The 18,907-nt window shown below is 39.8% G+C and overlaps 1 protein-coding gene across 12 annotated transcripts in view; it reads right to left on the reverse strand.

Moving 5' to 3' along the window:
- Positions 1 to 18,907, reverse strand: part of MYRIP (myosin VIIA and Rab interacting protein) — a 311,648-nt gene that overhangs the window by 41,070 nt on the left and 251,671 nt on the right. For 9 of the 12 annotated variants that reach the window (XM_086848804.1, XM_086848835.1, XM_086848837.1 and 6 more), the window contains exons 4-8: positions 11,906 to 12,042; positions 10,154 to 10,237; positions 9,441 to 9,538; positions 9,030 to 9,110; positions 7,298 to 7,447 (exon numbers count right to left, since the gene is read on the reverse strand). In XM_086848804.1, the coding sequence (XP_086704930.1) occupies positions 7,298 to 7,447; positions 9,030 to 9,110; positions 9,441 to 9,538; positions 10,154 to 10,237; positions 11,906 to 12,042 (550 nt within the window). The remainder of the gene's footprint in view (positions 1 to 7,297; positions 7,448 to 9,029; positions 9,111 to 9,440; positions 9,539 to 10,153; positions 10,238 to 11,905; positions 12,043 to 18,907) is intronic. The other 3 variants (XM_086848831.1, XM_086848813.1, XM_086848787.1) reach the window with 1 other exon arrangement.

Genomic DNA, 18,907 nt, shown 5'->3' on the forward strand with positions numbered 1-18,907 from the left:
GATGAAAAAATAAAAATCCTCTTTCTCCTAAAGAAAAGCCAAAAAGGTAAATAAAAATAGGTCCCAAAAGGATGTCTCATCTGATGGGACTTCACAGCTGGATCACGCATGTTTTTTCTCTCCTATTTCAGCCTGTTTCCACCCTTACATTATGCTTCAGTCTGGTATACCTAGTGAAAAAGTAATTTATTCTGCAATTATTTGGAGTAGATCAAGGACTCTCTCAGGTTCAGGAGAAACTGGGAACCCCAGGTCCCACAAGGCAGCTGCAGGGTGACCACAGCAGGAGCCCTTGCAGACACAGGGACCTCAACACCCATGCTGAGGGCAGGTACCTCTGGATTTGGGCGGTATAATCCTGTGCTGGGCAAGCTCTGACCTGAGCTACCAAGACTGGCTTTAAGTGAAAGAAATTGGACTACCTTGTTTATTCAGGGAATCAACCTAGAACTGACACATAAACTCAGACGACTTAAATGCTACCTTATTGATCCCCTCTCCACCCCTGCAAATTCTGCAGCTATGCCTGCCAGTGGTGCAGCAAATCCTCTTCTCAGCTGCACTCCATGAATACAATCAATGCACAGACAGAACCATCAGGTCTGGTAGCAAATACTGTAGCAATCCCTAGGCATTAACAGCTTATGCATCCTTTGGTAAGAAAACTCCCACACCAGGAAGGAGACAGTATGAGCTTGCAAATGGTGCCACTCTGCCACAGCCTATTTATCCTGGAAGGGATTTTTGCTCTGCTCAAATGTATGCAGTCCAGACATCTAGCAGTGGGAGTGAAATACCAAGGGTTTTGAGCATCTGTTCCTTAGTTAATCTTGTATGTGGCAAAGGATCTGTTAACAACCTTCTGAAAAAGGGCAAGAACAAGCAGATGAATAGAAGATTTTCACACTCAATTGAAAGAAAATTCCCTCCTAACCACCCCTTGTGGACATCCCAGCCACCAGGGCAAACCCCCTAACAGCAGGCTGGGAGAAAGCAAAGATGACTGGTCCCTCTCCTGCAAAAGCCTTAGAACATATGTCTTTCTAGGGTCTATCCAGGCCAGCTTTTTGTTCACTAGTGACAGACATATCCTGGCTGCAATGGATTGTTTCTGTCCTTCTACTGGCCTCTTAGACATCTGATTCCCTTAAAAACACTGTTCCTTTAAAAAGACTACAAAAATAATGATTAGCTAATCAGGAATGGGTCTGTCAGCAGGATGAATTGCACAGCTGTGTAGTAATATGTAGAGGCACATTTGGGTGCACATTTATTTTGGTTCAGTTCGTTTTAGCTGACCTTGATTAATCAGATGGAGAGGAGGGTTGTAAGGGAGAGAGACAAGAGGTTATTCATCCACAAACCCATTGCTGGTGGGCATGCCAGTAGCTCTACACCATCACCTATAGTGTAAAAATAAGGAAAAAAAAAGCTGTCCCCACATGTGAAAGTGCTACTGCTTTGTTTGCAAGGAGTTTGTAAGCTAGTAATAATGGATATTTCATATTGATCCCAGAATATGAGTAGAAACATTCTTTTATTGTACTTACGGGGTTAACAATTTAGGAAAGTGCCATGAGCATAAAATACCATAGTTTGATCGATGTAATGGATTTATGTGAACAAGTCTACTGAAGTTTGTGGAACAGAGGCTAGATACACCAATGCAACTGTAATTCACACAATGCCTTTACAAGGTACCCTTATGCAATTAGCCATTCCTGCTCCTCACATGTTCACCACAGTCCATTCTTCTTCCCTCCTCCCACACTTTGAATGTTGTGTGACATGTCCTGAAATAACCTAAATATATGAAAACAAGAAAAAACAGGGAAGACACTTCCCAGTTTGAAGACACTGAGAGCTCAATTGATATCCTGTGGTGGCAGTATGGCCATTTTACTTGCCATTTTACTTTCACATTTTTGTCTTTAGAAGACAGAGAGGAACAGCAAAAGCCAGATCCCTGGTTCTGGTGTAGGACAGGAGGATTTTGCTTTGCTACTAGCACACCTCTCTGGAAGAGTGCTTATGTATAAGAGGGTAGGAGGAGGTGAGTTGGCACCCACATTTCAGGTCTAACTGCAGCCTTACACATAAACACACCATTTTTTTCAAGTGAATGCTCTTCACTAAACACAACTGTTCTTTTTTTATCCATCTCTAGGTGTCTCAGTTCCCTGTGTAACCTTTCATGTCCTGTTCTGACCCTCATCTACAAAGCTGTGCTCAGCACAGCACTAGCCCATCAGAGAGAATCACTCTATCTCCTACTCAAACACCAGAGGAAGCTTTTAGTGTTCTGGGTATTTATTTCTTCCTCTGGCAATATGCACCCTGATTTAATCTAAGAATAAAGTAGGGTTTGTCAGGCAGTCTAGCTCTGAGCATCACAGGTTTTAAGTTACACCTGAAAATTCTGCAAAAGTCAGGAATGTATTACAATAGCATCTTTAAAACAAAATAAAGCTGAAAGAACAATATATGAGCTTAATTATTTGGAAAATGACATTATACAATGATCACCTTTCTCTGTCCTTTCTCCTACTCCCTTTATGCCTTAAAACCTATCTTGGTTTGCTGGCAGTAAGTGCAATGCAGCTGAATGTAGGCCTGCATGGGCCCAATCATGTACCTAGCATCCAAAACTGTCTTGGAAGTTTACCAAGTGCATGGACTGTGAAACCAGAATTCAGAAATCTTATGCTAGAGATACATCTCAAGAAGAATTACAAACTCAAGCAACACAAACAACTTTAAAAGGACAATCCTGTCATGATTAGCCTTGCACTGATTATTTAGAGGCCTGAGCCTTAAAATCTGGCACTAGTTGCTGAGTCATAATTACAGATTTGTTGTATGCTATCCTTCAGCAGCAGTGGAAGGAGGGAAATCAACCAGACTACCATGACAGAGCCTTCTTAATCTGAAATCCTGATTTTTTTTTGCAGTGAGATTAGAATGTTAGTTTCACCTGAGGAGTCAGCAGATGCCAGTATTATCTGTAACCCGGAAAGCATTTAGAGAAAGTTGGATCTTCAAATAATAAATATTAATGAAAAAGACACATTATTTTTAGAGCACCAAATGCTTTTCCATCTCAAAATACGCTGTTCTTTCCTATTCTGTGCAAAGAAGATGGTGCTGCAGTTGGCTTCTTTCAAAGGAAACAATACAGCAAATAACCCATTGGGATCCAGCTGACAGGCTTTTAGATGAATGCACACTTGCCTCATTGGAAGTGGGTCCCATCAATACATGCCATGCAACCTTCTGATGCCTGCTATCGTATAAAAGTTAAAAGCTCCATCTTCCCTCTGACATGACACATTTATTTATTTATTAGATATAAATATGATGTTTCTGATGCAGTCATTGACAGGTAGGAACTGATGTCAGCCGGTACCTACAGTGCTATGCCTCCCTCATCTGAAATCACTCTCCCACTGTGCTGCATGGCTGCTAAACAGGATTCCTCCTCAAAAAGGTTTTCTTCAAGCACTTTTGTTTGAGACAAACCTAAAAAGGTACAGAGCACCTGCAAAACCTCCAGCGACTGCCAAAGCAGTGCTAGACCTCAAACTTGTGGAAACTTCCTCCTCTTTAAAACAAATCAAATGGAGAAAAAAAAAAAAAAAAGGAAAAAAATAAACAACTGTCAGTACACTGTGGACCTTATAATTAGCTTAACCAGTATATTTCTGCTTCCCCTGAGGTGCATCATAATGTGTATTTAATGAAATCCTCCTTTTCTCTATATCCCTAGCTGTTTTATATACTATAAATTATGGATGAGCTTCTGTTTATATATGCAATCTTTATGCTATAAAATAAAGACCACTAATACAGCACTTAAAACACACCAGGGTGCCTTCACTCCATCAATGTTTAAATGCCATACAATTTGCCAACTGGTCTTTTGCTCTCTGGCTGGCAGTGATGTATGGCAGGTGAACTGGAGTGGGAGAGAAGAGAAGCATCCACCCACTGCTCTGCACTCCTCCTATCCCAACACTGCACAGCCTTTGCTTATTGGTAATGAGAAACAGATGGTGCCATCCATCTCTTTTTATGAGATGAAGAAATAAAATATTCAGCCCTGTTTCACTATTTTTAGCCTGGGCAAGGGATCTCAAAGAAATCTTAGAGGAGAAAAAAAGAAGAAATGTCTATAGCTACTAGCACACTGTAGTACTGCAGTTAAACAATCAATACTATAGCCTGGAGGGGGGAAGTGAGGAACTTTAACTTATTTAATTACTTTTTCAAAGCAAGTGGTTTTGGATGAGCAGGGAGGTAATGCAGGGCTTCCAGAGACCACTGGAAGTTTCTGGCTGATATGGATGAGCTGCACACAACTAGCTGTGATAAAAAGAAAAATTGCTTGGCAGGTGAAACCACAAGGTGATATCTGGGATTATTACAGTGCTCCTGACTCTGTAAGAAGTGATTTTGGTAATAAAAAGCAATGCAACAATAAACATGGGTTTCTGAAGGCCAGTGTTACAGCATGAAATTGTTCTGTGTTATATATTATTAGTTTCATTGTTCTAGCAAAAGCATATATATTATCTTCTGCACAGAAGACAAGAAAAATATTTCCTGTAAGATAAATTTTAAGTTTTAAATGATGAGATTCCGACTGCCTTAAAATTTGCTATCCTTGGCTCCCTTCCCCCTTCATGTCTGTCTTTCTGTTAATCATGTTTCTTCTTTCCTTTTATTTAATCTATCCTGCCTCTGCTAATTTGTTAGCCTGGTACCAAAGAAATACTTGGACAGGGTAAATTTTAGTGAAATAACCTTTAATATTTATTATGTAAACACGTTCACATATGTAACTCTGACACAGTAATAGTCTCCTTGGATAGCTTTTCTAGAAAAAAAAAAAGAAAACTTGTTTTTCTTCTTCCTTCCATTGGGATTGTTGTGGCCACTGTGTCTGTCTACAAAACCCTTGGTTAAACTAGGAACACCAGTGCTAATAAATCTATTGCAGCAGATTAGCCCTTGTTAGCTGTGGCATGTACTAATATTAAAAGGTTTTAATCATTACAGGCAGATCTCTGCCTAAACCAAGCCATCACACACAGATCAATGCTAGGGTGTATATACACAGATCAAGAGTTTGGGGTTTTTTTGTCAACATAATGTCATCAGTTAGGAACTAAGAAAACTTCACTTATTGTAGTGGAATCCAAGATTTGCTGTTACAGACTTGGACTCAAGAGTTCCTGGGAGGCAGTAAGGAGATTTTCCTGGAATGGGCATAGCCCTCTCTGCCAGCTTCTGTAGAAGCTAGGTTTCATTTTGGGAAGAAAAAAAATTGCAATTCTTTTGGCAGAAAGGATAACTTTCTCACACGATATACAGAAAAGAAAGTGATGTGGTTTAGTCCTGCAAATCTACTGACAGATGCACGCTTCCCGTTTGTCGCTGAATGAAAACAAAGTGGAATGGAAAGCAAGTTCAGGAGAAGGAATTTGAGTTGTTTCAGCACTGCTGATGCAAATCAAGCAGGCTCTGAGTGCTCTGCATTTGCTCTGCACAAATTGCCTTTCAGTAGACTTTCCAGCAGGCCAAGGTTCTGTGACTTTAATCGTGCTATCTAACAGCCTAACACAAGTGCAACTATCTTAGCTATGGGAATGACTAGAGCAATACTTCCTTTACAAGGGTGTCTGGTCATACTAATCAAATACTCCTCTATTCAGAGCAAAGCAAAAATAAATATATACACACTTCAGAGGAGAAGAGGGTTAGATTAAACAACCCTAGCAAAGCAAAATGAAGGAACTAAATTTATGGGAGAGATGAAACAAGTCACAGCAGATGGCCAAATTTATTCATGCTCCTTAAAGCACTGTGGGAAGATAATTGGAACAAATGGTGAAAAATGTGGCAAAACACCCTGTACAGAGGTAGTGTCCTTATAAAATACTGTACACATCTGGATCTCCAGTTCCGACTGATGGCTACAGAGGTTTTGAAGTTGTTTGTACCTTAGTGTGACATTTCTGCTTCTCCTGTGTTTTTCAAAAAGTCTACTATTACTAAAACCAGTGAGCCTCCTTCTGGCAAAAAAATCAGGACTAAATTGTTACTTCAGAAGAGAATTTCAAAATGTGTTGAGGTCAAAGTTAACTGTTCAAATGCAGAACAGACTTCTGATATAATGACTGAGGATTTGAACTGCATATTTATCTGAGTCCTGTCCTTAAGAAAGAAAACTCGTTTGAGTCAGAGACAGAATTAACTCTCTCTCTCTCCTGGCTTTTATATCCACAAACAACTTGCCTAGGAGCGACAGAGCAAAGTGCTTAAATCATGCTCACCCTAAATCTGGTCACTTATTAACAGTGGCACATTACATCAGTACCCCTTCATTTTGTTAATAGGTAGAAGACTTGGATGCGAGTCTGTATCTCAGCAACTCTGGCCCACAGTCAATATTCTGGCATAAATCTGTTCTCACTGGGAGTGTAAGTGAGCAAACTTAGCTGGGAACTAGGACATAGCCCACATTCAGTTCTGGTGGTTCTGCTTAGCAGGGGAGAGGTGGTTACTTGGGAGCAGCAGCTTAAACCACAGTGTCAAAATGCACTGGAACTAACTCATCTGTCACCGCCTTCCCTCTCTGATTGTCAAAATGCTTGTCCAAGCCTACAGCTTATTTTCACTTCTTTTTACTTGCTGTTCTTTTAAAACTCTTGCTAATGCAGCTTGTCAGATTTTCTTCATCTTTATAGCAGGAGATAAAGACATTGTGCTGAGAAATAAGTAGAAGGAGGAAACACTCCTTAGTGTAAGACATAAATGGTGCTCTGCAGCTGAGTTTACTTTTTTTGTTGCTGGTGGTGGCTGTTATTTGTAAGATGGTTAAGGAGAAAAAGAAACATTACAGAAACCTAACTTTATACAAAAGAAAACATAGCACTCAGCAAAGACCTACATTAAAGTTAAGTGAGCAGAAAAACAGTTCTGAGGAATAAACACTAACACATAAGGCATTGAGTCCTGTTAGCATTCAAATCAAGCAGTGAGACTGCTCCTATCACAAACTTAGTCCTCCCCGACACAGTCAACCGAAAGAACACCATGTCTGTGACGTGCCTCCATGGCCCATGGGATGTTAGGAAAGCATGCAACTGAGTGACAGCTTGTTCAGACACAGAATTAATGCTCCTTCTCTGCAAGTCTCTACGTACCAACCCAGGCAGCAAGTACACTTATCCATGACTGCAAGCTGCTGCTTCTGTGCAGCAGAAAACACGGATGATTGTGCTGTGGCACTCACCCACAAGGTGTAGGACCCCCTGCGGCTCCCTGGGAATGTCAGCATGCTCTGGTCCGAGACAGCGCCGGACGCCAGGCCGCTGCTCCGCGACGGAGGCCATTCCAAGTCGGCCTCGGCCTGCTCGGGTTTGCTTTTCTGCTTCTTTATAATCTGCAGGGGAGGGGAGAAACGGGGTGGGAGAGGACAGAAAAATGCTGCTTGGGAAATACTGTCTGAGCCATATGGAGGAGATCTAGGTGAACCCCGTCTCGAGGCAAGCTCCCCAGGAAAAAACATTGGACTTTCCCTTTGCTCTAGCTCCAGCTCATGTAATTACTTCTCATCTGAAGTCCTACCTCTTGCAAGCACATAAGCATCGATGCAATATATAACAGTGCCTGTAGGAATACCAGAGGTGAATTACATAAACATAGAAACCTGTTGCTACAGTAACACTTCAGCAGCATCTAAGTGTCAAGTATTTTCTCAGACACGACTTTTTGCCAAGAGACATAAAATACTAGATAGAAGGGGAATTTCAAAGGCTCCCACGACATGCAGACACATTCTAGTGAGAACAATGAGGTCTAAGGTCTCTAGGCACTATTTTTATTTTTGAAAATCTTCACCATCTTGAGAGAGCTCATGTCTCCCTACACTGACAGATTATATCCTGTTACATTTCATTTCCACAACTGAAAAATAAAATACCTACAGAATGTTATTCTATGGCATAAAAGATCTTGTTAGGCAGCTCTTGACAAAAGCAGCAATTCAAGCTTGGCTGAGAGAGGCTCTGGACTATGAAAGACCTGATAAACAGACTTTATAGTCTAACATCACCATTAAAAAAGAAGGCAGATTATTTTCCAGTGATCTGCTGCTTTTCTGGCTTGTCTTCATAGCCTTATGAACAACATGTTCCTCCTCTGCTGTGTGATCCGTACACTGCTAAATGCCACAGCCTATGCAAAGATGTGGCACCTAGCTTATTTCACATGGAAGGAGACTAACTTAGCAGAGTGGTTACTTTATTGACCGCAGGACCTTAACAGTGCACTCTTCATGCTCATCTTGCCTTACTCCAAACTGTCCAGACAAATTCAAAGGGTATTTTTTCCCACTAGCCCTCCACTTTCATTCTGCCAACCATGAGCTTTGCAATGAGAAGAATGAGCTTTATGTAAGAAGCCACAGAATTCAGACATGCCAAATGTTCTGTGATTTTTTTGAGTGTCTCTCACTTCATTAACAGCTAACAGCTGTTAACACTAACAGCTTCATTAAGAGAATTCTGTGTTATTGATTGATATTGTTTTCTTTGAACATGTTGCAGATGGAGGGCTCAGTAGAGGGTATGGTCAGAAGTCATACTTCTTTACACTGGCAAAGTTTATCTTTTGGGAAGTGATGTGTATGGTTGAGAGCCATACCTCTTGACATTAGGAAACTTTATGCCTGTGCGGAAGTGAAACACAGATGTAAAATTCCATCAAGCAAGGACATTCCCTTACAAGAAAGGACATCACAAACCTCAGGGAGTGGTACCTCCCAGCACTGAACATGTAGGACATCAGGGTAGGCATTGGGTTGATCTTATAAACTGATCTCTGTCAGACATAGCTGATGAAGCCTACACGGTCATAGTTCATTTACTTTGCTTTCTACATTGGTGTCATATTTTTGTTGTTAGCAGTGTTTGAGCTCTAAACCACTGTCTTCTGGCTATTAAACATAGGGGGAAAAACCATACCTTCTGCACAATGGTTGTGGCCAGCTCTTCTATGAGGTCCTCCTTGTGCTCCTGCAAGTAACAAGCTTCATTCTGCTTGTCCTGCATGAAAAGGGATATCTGTATTTGCTAGACTCACATAAAAACAGCCTTCCCACAGAAAATGTATAGATTGGGAAATGGGTAATATGCCCAATTGGCACTGTGGGAAGAAATTACAGACATTTAAAGTGCACGTCACCTTCTGAAATGCAAATGTGCATCTTCGATACCAGTTCATAAAAACCATGCCCAACTCTTTAGATATATCATGAGATAGTCACTACTTCATCATGTTTTCATCTACTTGGTTTGTACCACTACTCAGATTAAAAGAAACATGATTGTTCTAGTTAAATTAATTATTTTTTTTGTTGTTGTTGAAAGTGTTACCAGGCTGTCACTGTAGGTCTCTGCCTTAGAAATAGCTTCTTCCACTGCTTCCTCTGCAACACGTAAGGCCACAGCAAGGGTATCCATCATGCTGTGTCCTAGATGAAGAATAAGATAAAACCACCATGTTCTCCATATACACATGGGCATTTTGCATCATGAGCTTCAAAATTTAGACTCATATTCTGGACACAAATTAAAATCTTAAATTGTTCATGAAAAAGTTATTTCCTCAATCCATAAATATGCACAGTAAAATAAAAAACTTAGGACAGAGAAATTTGTTGCAATCTCTAAGTTTCCACTTAAATGTAAATCTTAGATACCATAAAACATAGTATTTTTTATGTTGCTTATTTTAAACTGTAACAAAATAGTTTGGTGAAAATAATTGAAAGAAAATTTGTGATGTTCCTATAAGCAGGAACAACAAAATTTAAGAAAGATAATGGAAAAAAAAAAAGCATAGGAAAGAAAATGGGACAGAAGCAACAAAAACTGAACATTAAGAAAGTCACACTAGAATTGGCAGGTAGTTGGTGCAATGCTGGAGCAAGATGTCCCAGCATGGTACACAAAATACCTCTTGCTGAGGGGTTCACCCAAAATATTGCTGGATCTCTGGACAAGACTTACCAGCACTCTAAACTACTTGTCCAGTAATTCAAAGTGTAAGGAATGCTTTTTAATCAAACGAGATTTTAGCAGCATACCTTCTGTCTGCTGGTAGAAGGTAGAGTCACTGCCACAAATGCTTCCTTCATTCTCAAAGCTTCCTTCATACAAACTTCCTTCTGCTAAAAATAAAGACAGAATCATGTGTTTCTATGAGAAGAACATTAACAACAGAGGCATTATTAGATTAGAATATTCACTCAAGATATGGCGGCACTGCACACAATGAAGGATAACTGGAAAATTCCTCCTAGCTGTTGCTGTTTGATAAATCATGACTGCAGCAGTTTTTCTACAAAACATGACTTCTTTTATATCAAAGACTTCTCATTCATTTTGAATAGGAAAAAAAATATTACTACAGTAAAAAAAAGATGAAGAAGCTACTAGGCATAAAACATACATGACAGAAGTTAAGTACACGGAATTTGACTTAACTATGACATTTGGGGTAGAAATAGATTCAGTTTTTTAAAGGGCAATGCTGTATAAATAAAGCAAAACCCAGACACCTATACTAGTATTTATCTTCAAAGGGAACAAAAGGTTTACCTAACAGTCCCAGGGATAGCAGAAGAAAGTTAGCAATGACATTTAGACTCAAAGGCCTTCCTTAGAAAGGTCTCACCAAGAGTGCACATGCCACCGCAACTCATCATTGCATCATTCACACTTCCATTCAAGTACCCATTCACTGAGACTGTGGTTAAAAAAAGACAACACATAATATAAAAAGTTCAGAAGCATCCCTGGCCACCGTTTTTACTTCCACTGTCCCACTTCTGTCCTAACTGAAACAAGATCTGCTTGTCCTCATATGTATTTGGTCTCAGTTGTTAAGGAATCTTCTCATGAAATATGAAAATGATAGCCAAAAAGGAAAAACACTAATAAATCACAATTTAGTAAATAGGTTGCTTGTTCCTGAAACCTTTATGTCAATTTTCATAATAAAAACCTAAAATTTCCTCTCAGAACTAGAAAGTCTACTTATCATCCCATATATTTTCAGAGAAAGACAAAGGACTGTAGACTGTAGTCTCCATACAAATTTTGAAAGAATTATAGGAGTAAATTATCTGGTCCAATGAATCCAGTGAAATGTCAAATATTCAGCTACTTGTTTTCTAAGTAATTTGCTGAAGTTACCAGTATGACACCAAGCTCCACTTCTTCAAAGACATATTCTGACTGCAATCACTCTTCTTATGGGGTGGGGCATTAGGACAGGATAGTTAGGGGTGAACTGTGTCTTTGCTAAAAAGGTTGATGCCAATACTTTATCAGTATCTTTTACCTATTTACAAACATTGATACAAAAATAAAATGTGGCCAGTTCCAGACCCTTAAGCATGCAAAACTCTAAGTAAGGAAATGTCAGTTTTGGTCAACTTGGATACTGAATGTATCTCATGTTCATCAAGTTTTGCTTCAAACACCACAGAAATATGCCAATGGTCAAAGGTTGAATGCCAAATTATTTTCTCATTCTTTGACTACTCAGAACTGTGATAAATTTGGGGACACAAGCTAGAATACAAACTGCAATTTACTTTATAGACACTTCTTCTGAATCAGTGGCATATTTAAGATTAAACATAGTTTGAATTTTTAAACAGCTCTCTATACACTTCATCCTTTTCTCTCTCCACTGAGGTATTTCTTCTGCAAACAAGAAAATTGCATTAAAAAAACTTTCTTGAAATAATCTCAGAATTTCCATTGTCTCAGCTTCTGTGTTAAAATAGATAAGAATAAATATTATAAGAGATCAACACAGCTGTTCTTACCTATTGCATCAGGACAAAGTCCGCTCTCCAGTCTATGCTTCTTGTACAAGTTCTTCAGGACCTTGGCACTTCCAAAACACTTAAAGCGGCTTTTGACATTATTATAGTACCAATCCAGAGACTGGGTCCTTAGAAGCCTAAAACAGAAAAATAAACTACATATTTGGAATGATTCTACAACAAATAAATGGGGGAAAAAAAATCTTTTAGGCCTCAGGTAACAAACATTAATTTCTGAATACTTCTTTATCGTTTGTACTTTACAAGGGTCTGGTACACTAAGGAAAGAAAAACCCAACAGGTTAAGCCATAAGTAAATATCTTCTTCACATTACTCAAGTGTTTATTTGGTTTTGGCACTATCAGATGAGGTGGTCTCCCCTTCAACATGATAATGCTCATGCTGCAGCCTCTTAAAAAATACAAACAAGCATCTGAACAGCACAGGACTTAAAATTAGCCTTCATTTACACAGATTTACAGATACAATGAGATACTTGTAAGAACAAGCCCATCAATGTGCCACAAAAACCCTCCATTTACATAAAAATACATCACTGCTTTTATCTGGGGAAAACAATAGAGTAGACAAAGCCTAATAGAGAACCTCAAAGCAGAATGAGTCCCAGTTTGCTTTCTCACTTTCCACAGGAAGCATCACTGACAACAGTAATTCATCTTAACAGACTTGTCCCCAGAGCTCAGGTACTTTATAAAGCCATGAAATATGGGAAAGCTCCGTATTCTTTCCAGTGTGGCATGTGGCAACTTGCTTCACCTGTTCCTTCAGCAGTGCATGGAGAGAACCTGTGCCACATTCCCAGGCAAAAACAACCTCAGGGTAACCCACCACAGACCTGGACATTTCCTACTGAGGATGTCACTGGGGGGGGATCCTAGGGGTCCACCTATAAATTAAAGCTGATCTTTTCTTAACAGCAGATTTAGGAGAACAAAAGGCTAATGTCAGTGCCCAGCGTCAATATATGAGCCCCTAAAGAAATGATGTCACCACCAGGAGGGCCGGACTCTCAGCATTTCCAGGCATCAATATATTTAAATGATTTAGCACCACTGAAAAACAAAATGAAATGACAGTCTCACTGTCACCTTTAAATTTTCCTTCAGGGACTCTGGACTTCTCTTTGTAAAGGGCAAGGCAAGTGACAATGTACAATGCACAATTTTTGTTTTGTTTTCTCACCTACTGACAGACTAGAAATGTAGTTCTTACTCAGCGCCAAACCTCAGGAGATACTCAGTAACAAACATGTTGAGCCTGGGGGTTCAACTATCTGTTTCCAGTCTGAATCCAGACTTTTTAAATTTCAGTATACTGATAAAAGGGAACATTCACTTCATGAAAAGCAGAACATCACGATAGAGTCTACTTGTCTGTCATCACTGGAAAGTGCTTAGTAGCAAACACCAGCAGTGGGAAATTAAAAATAAAAATCAATGAAGCCTATCGTATTCAAACTGTGAATCCTTAAAGTTACATTAACTGCTCTACAGAAGAAAACTGAAGAAAAAGCTTATCATGGAACAGAAGTCTATTTTTTCGGCATTCTGTCTCAGCAAATAGATGCAGGAGAGATTTTTACACATAATGTAAGAATATTAGCCCTTTAATATCTATTTGCACAGTAATATCCCAAGCCTAACTATGGTTCCCAGGAGCACAGGAGGCTGATTATTTCCAATATTCACCATTCTACAAATATCACTAGCATGTGACAAGGGCAAAAATCCTTTTTTGTTTTTTGTTTTTTTTTTTTAAACATCCTTCCATGTGGTACACAGATGACTCTGATGAAACACAAGTGTCCAGAGCACAAACAATGGGAAGGATGCCTTGGTCTGTCTGTGAAGTACAGGGTTTCTGAATTCCCATAATGTTGCCACCAAGAGTTCTGCTATGATGCCTGTCCAAGACCTGACCCTCTGGCCAGACCTTCACTGCTGGCACAGTGATGAATCTGAATGGAGGAGAATTTCTCTCCCAAACCTGCAATTCTTTGTCATTTTAAGAGCCTGGGTTCTTTGTGGGCAGGAAACACTTGCTCTCATGTAAACTGCATCAGAATATTAAGTCTTCTGCTTGCTGAATTTCATTCACTTTTGTCCACTGAGTTTCTACAGAATCTGACAGGGTAGGATTTCAGTCAATAGTACAGAGTCACAGTCACTATGAAGGACAAAACTGCATGGCTGGGTTGGAACTGGCTTAAAAGGAGGTGTTGACCAAAAAGGATGCTCTCCTGCCCAGTAAATTCAGTGTTCTCCAAGCTGTTCACAAAAAAATATTGCAGCACCATCACCACTAGGGGACTCACAGCACTGGGAGTCCTTAAATACATTGTTCTAGGGCTTTGAAGATCCTCACTAGCTACCTCAGCTGCACTAGCTCAAAATGCTAAACTTGTCATCTTGGAAGCCAAGTAAACCCAGTTCTTAATATTCAGACAGAGTTAAAAAAAAAAGAGAGTCACCTATCTTTGAATGCTCTGTGTGAGTTAAGATAGCCAGCTATGAATGATGACCTGGCAGCTTGGGGAAACAAAAGATGTGATTCACTGCAAGCTTGCTTCCTCATATTTTTCCCTGTGTCACCATGCTTTAGCAGAAAGCTAACAGCACTGGTTTCTTGACGAGGTGAGAAAGCTTTGCAACTAAAACAGGTTTTTTATTTGTAATGATAACATTTTCCGTATGTGAATTTCGGCAGAGTCAAAAGGATAGAGATTATACATCTCAAAGCAACTGTGAAGGAGATGCCTGCCCCTTTGTACTAGTTAATCTGGTGTAAACAGAAGGATTTTTTATTTTTTTTTATTTTTTTTTTTTTTAGGTTTCCTCGTTGCTGCAGGATTAACACTTTGTAAGTAATCTAATCATCTCATGCTTCCCTCCTATGAGCTGGAGAGCTACCAACGCTCCAAATCTATGCCTAGGTCCTGAACATGTTTTATAACAGATTACAATGCCTTCTCTAAAGCTTTTCAGCCTCTTAACTTTCAAATAAGTCACAATGTCCCTGCTGATTCCTCCTACGGAGAAAGGATTTGGAGAAGAGAGAACTTCTTTTATAGATACTAAAATAAAGGACTCACTCAAAAGAGAAATAAGAGCATTTTCACCTCATTTCAAAATCCTTTAATCCTTTTCTACAAAAGCAGTCCATGAGTCCAGAATAATGAACGACTTTGACAGTACTAACATTAAATTGTTGGAATGAAACACTTCCCTTATTAGCTTTAACAGAAAGCATGCAAGTTCTCCCTGTGAAATTAAAGTTCACATTTAAAGGATATTATTTGTCTGCATTTTAAAGAAGCAGGACTGGTTGACAAGCCATTTCTTGCTCTTTCTGTGCAACAAAGAGTGTTATGTCTTTACTGATAAATAGCTTTAAACACATTATTGATGCTATATAATATTGCCATGGATTTGAGTTGCATTTTGATGTGATTTTGGCAGAGGCCAATATTGTGATTTTAAAATTCTGTCTTTCTAGAAAGAGTGAAAGCCAGGAAGATGCTTTTGATATAACATTAAAACTTGAATTATAAAGCCCTAGTCCTTTTTTTAGTGCCACAATGTTTTTGTCGTAATCAAGCAGCACCATGAGAAAGAATAAGCCAATTAAAACCTTTACAATTTGTTTTCAGTACACTTCTCATCCAAAGCACCCAAATAGTAAAGTTCTAGCATTTCCTTCAGGAAAAAAAAAAGTACACCAGTGGTGTTGGGAAGTGGGGACATGAACCACCTGCCTCATTATTAGTGATGACCAGAAGACAATCAAATGAAAGACATCACTCACACATCACTCAAAACGGGAGATTCTTTAGTAACTGATTTATCATTTTAATTATTTTTTCTTCTAAAAAATTGAGAGGTTTTACTTGGTCTAAAGGCAATATGGAGCTTCTGCAAGAACTTTTCTCAAAAAGGTAGTACCAATCTAATATGTATGACCTTAATCTCTATTCACAATACAAGCTGAACTGTGAAGAAATGTTTTATAACAACATTTTTCTGTTTTTTCATTTTTCCATGAATTTTGTGAGAAGTTTCCCCTCCACAAGATGAACTAGTCACTTACTGAGCTGCAGTCTAGTTTCTATAAGTCAGGAGGTGCTTCCAGAAATCTTCAAAATGCTTACATCATTTGTCAGGGTGAACACATAATCGCTTGATTTTCCTTGCTACTGACTTTCACTGGATAATGAAGATTCTTTTTTTAGCTTTTTTTACCTGTCTTAAGGTATCTTCCATAGTTTTATGCTGACACTCAGGCCAGTAAACTATTTTAGTCTCTCAAATGCCATCCTGTGCTTCTCCTGCTGTGCCCATGACCCATTACCCAGCCTGAGGTCACTCAGGATCTGCATTCATCAAGTGATTAGTTTCACTTAGGAATGGAGCTGCTTTACAATTCTTAGACCTTTTTACTTTTGCAGATGTGACAATTTTTTTAAATTAAGAAAATTTAAAAGGCAAATAAAACCCATCTCTGAAATACAGGACTATGCACAGGTCAAAACTGCTGCTCTGTGGGGAGGCTCCAAAGCACAACACAACCACATCAAACTTGAGAAATATTAGAAATGCAAATTGCCAGTGGAAAAACAACATCAATGTTTAGTTTTCACTCTTGGAAAGCATTCCCTGAGCTCACTGAACTGCCTGGAGGTTGAGCCAGGAGTGAAGTGATGGAGGGGGTGGGAGCCAGAAGACTGACTACTGAGCTCTGTCAGAGCTGGGAGATGGTGGACATGACTCCCCCAGAGCAGACCTGTTCGGCCAGATGCTGGGCTGGGGACAGAGCCATGCTGCACTTCAACATTCCTGCCCTTAACCCTGATGTTCCCCCACAGACAGGTGACTGCTGCTGTGGGACTGACATCCTCGAAGCCTTGGTCCCTCCTGGGGAGCTGCACATCCATCTCCCTCTGGCTGCATTAGTGCCATGTTATGCATCAGTGGTTGGGAAACTCCAGCTAATACAGAACTAAGCCGTGACAGGCACGCTGCCCCCCACGGGCTCTCTCCCCGTACTGACTCACACGCAATATGAAGCTCAAGGCCTTTGTTTCCATTTCCCAGCACAAAGTGGCCTCAACCTGGTGCCCAAAGAAACAATTAAGATTTAACCTGTCACTTCTTATTTACTAGTTTTGGAGTAAAATTGCTTCAAACTCAATACCCTGAACTATTGTTTCTCTGCCAATAGCAATATTTGCTTTTTCCTTTGGGCTGATGCCTTAGAGCTTGTAACATACTGCTTGTTATAAATTGTTGAATTAAAGGTTTTCAGCTCCTTTCAGTTTCAGTGAAATCAAACCTACTTCCAGGATCACCTTCATTCCCCTCAGGATGAATCATTATAACATAAAACCACTACACACATGAATATCCTACCAATGCTCAGTTCTCTAAAAATCAGACTTAAGAAACTATATATATTGAGAAAGTTCAGCACCCTGAAGCCCTGAACAGGAACTTTGGTCAAGCTCACGTAATTTCAAGAGGGCACTTCGCTGATTGTTTTGCATCTATTCCCTGCTTATTTCATGCTTATAAAAGGTTATTCACACAAGAAAAACAGCTTCTAACCATTTATGCCAGCAGACCATTGTTAACTCTTTATGACACTTCCTTCCCAAGCCATAAGCTGAACCAATTTATTTTCTTCTTGATGACATTCTTCAGGTAACCTATCTCTCAAGAAGCACTGTGCCAGAAAATTTCTTCCTCCAATTATCCACAGCAGAGGGCTGCACGCAGATTACACTGTGACAGGTCAAACCACAGCACGCTGAGCCACGCAGGTGTGTCACAGGAAAGGCCACAGCAGGGCACGATGAATTCACCGCTCTGCAGTCAGCAAAATCCAAGTGAGAGCAGAGGAGAGACTCTTGAATCAAAGCATCTACCCCAGAAAGAAAACTGTCTACCCCACTGAAAACACCGTCTGTCTTTCCCACAAGTGGAATAAAACATCTGTCCATGTCTCTCACAGTGAAATCATGACATTCCTGTGCAGCAGATGTGAACCTGGCCCAGGAACTGCACTGCAGGCTACAGTGGGTTATTTATTCAGAGAGCTCAACCAACAGGATGGTACCACACAGGGCATTTCCTAAAAAAACACATTCTCCTAACCATTGACTGAGAATTTCGCTGCTCCAGTTTGGGTTTTTAAATTTCAGCATTGAGCAACACACAAGAAATAACAAATTAAGGTTAGCAGAGAGGAAACAAAGATTTGTTTACAAAAGACAGCAGTATGTGCAATCCTCAAATTTGGTTACAGTCTCTTTTACCTTTGAAATCACCAGGCAAGAAGTTGTATGAGGGAGACAGAGTAGGTTTTACACAGAAAACCTACATACACTTTGTGAATGGAAGAAAGAAAAACTTGTAACAGGTTCACCTAATGCTGGTTATTGAGGGAAATATTACAACCTCTACCACCCTGGCCCTTTAAACCAAATCTCAGTGCCTTTCCAAAGGGACATGACAAGGACTGCTCACAACAGCATGTGCCAAAGTGCGGGAATCACTTCCTGTGTAATGATGCAGACCACAGTAAGGGATTGCTGTCATAAAAATCAGATAATGAGTCACACTAGCTCAAATAAAAGGCTCACCTAGCCTTGTACTCCGTGTCTGGCCATTGGAAATGACATGGAAGAGATGACAGGAAAGCTCCAAGTAAGCAGAGACTCTACCTTCAGCATACTCAGCACTGGCCAGTTCGGGATTCTGTGCTTGGCATTACAACAAACCAGCCTCAAAAGACACATATGGATGGACTTACATTCCATAAACTTGGCTATACCTCCTTATTCTCTGGATGCCCCATACATGCCCTGACATGAGAGGCTGCAGCAAAAGTGTAACACCAGCAGGCAAAACTGGGAAAAAAGCTTTAGTGAAAATACAGGCATTGTAAAACAGCTGAGGAAAACCAGCAAGTAATGTGCTGGTTTC

This window comes from Cyanistes caeruleus, chromosome 1 (assembly GCF_971803275.1).
Source record: "Cyanistes caeruleus chromosome 1, bCyaCae1.hap1.1, whole genome shotgun sequence".
Lineage (NCBI taxonomy): Eukaryota > Metazoa > Chordata > Aves > Passeriformes > Paridae > Cyanistes > Cyanistes caeruleus.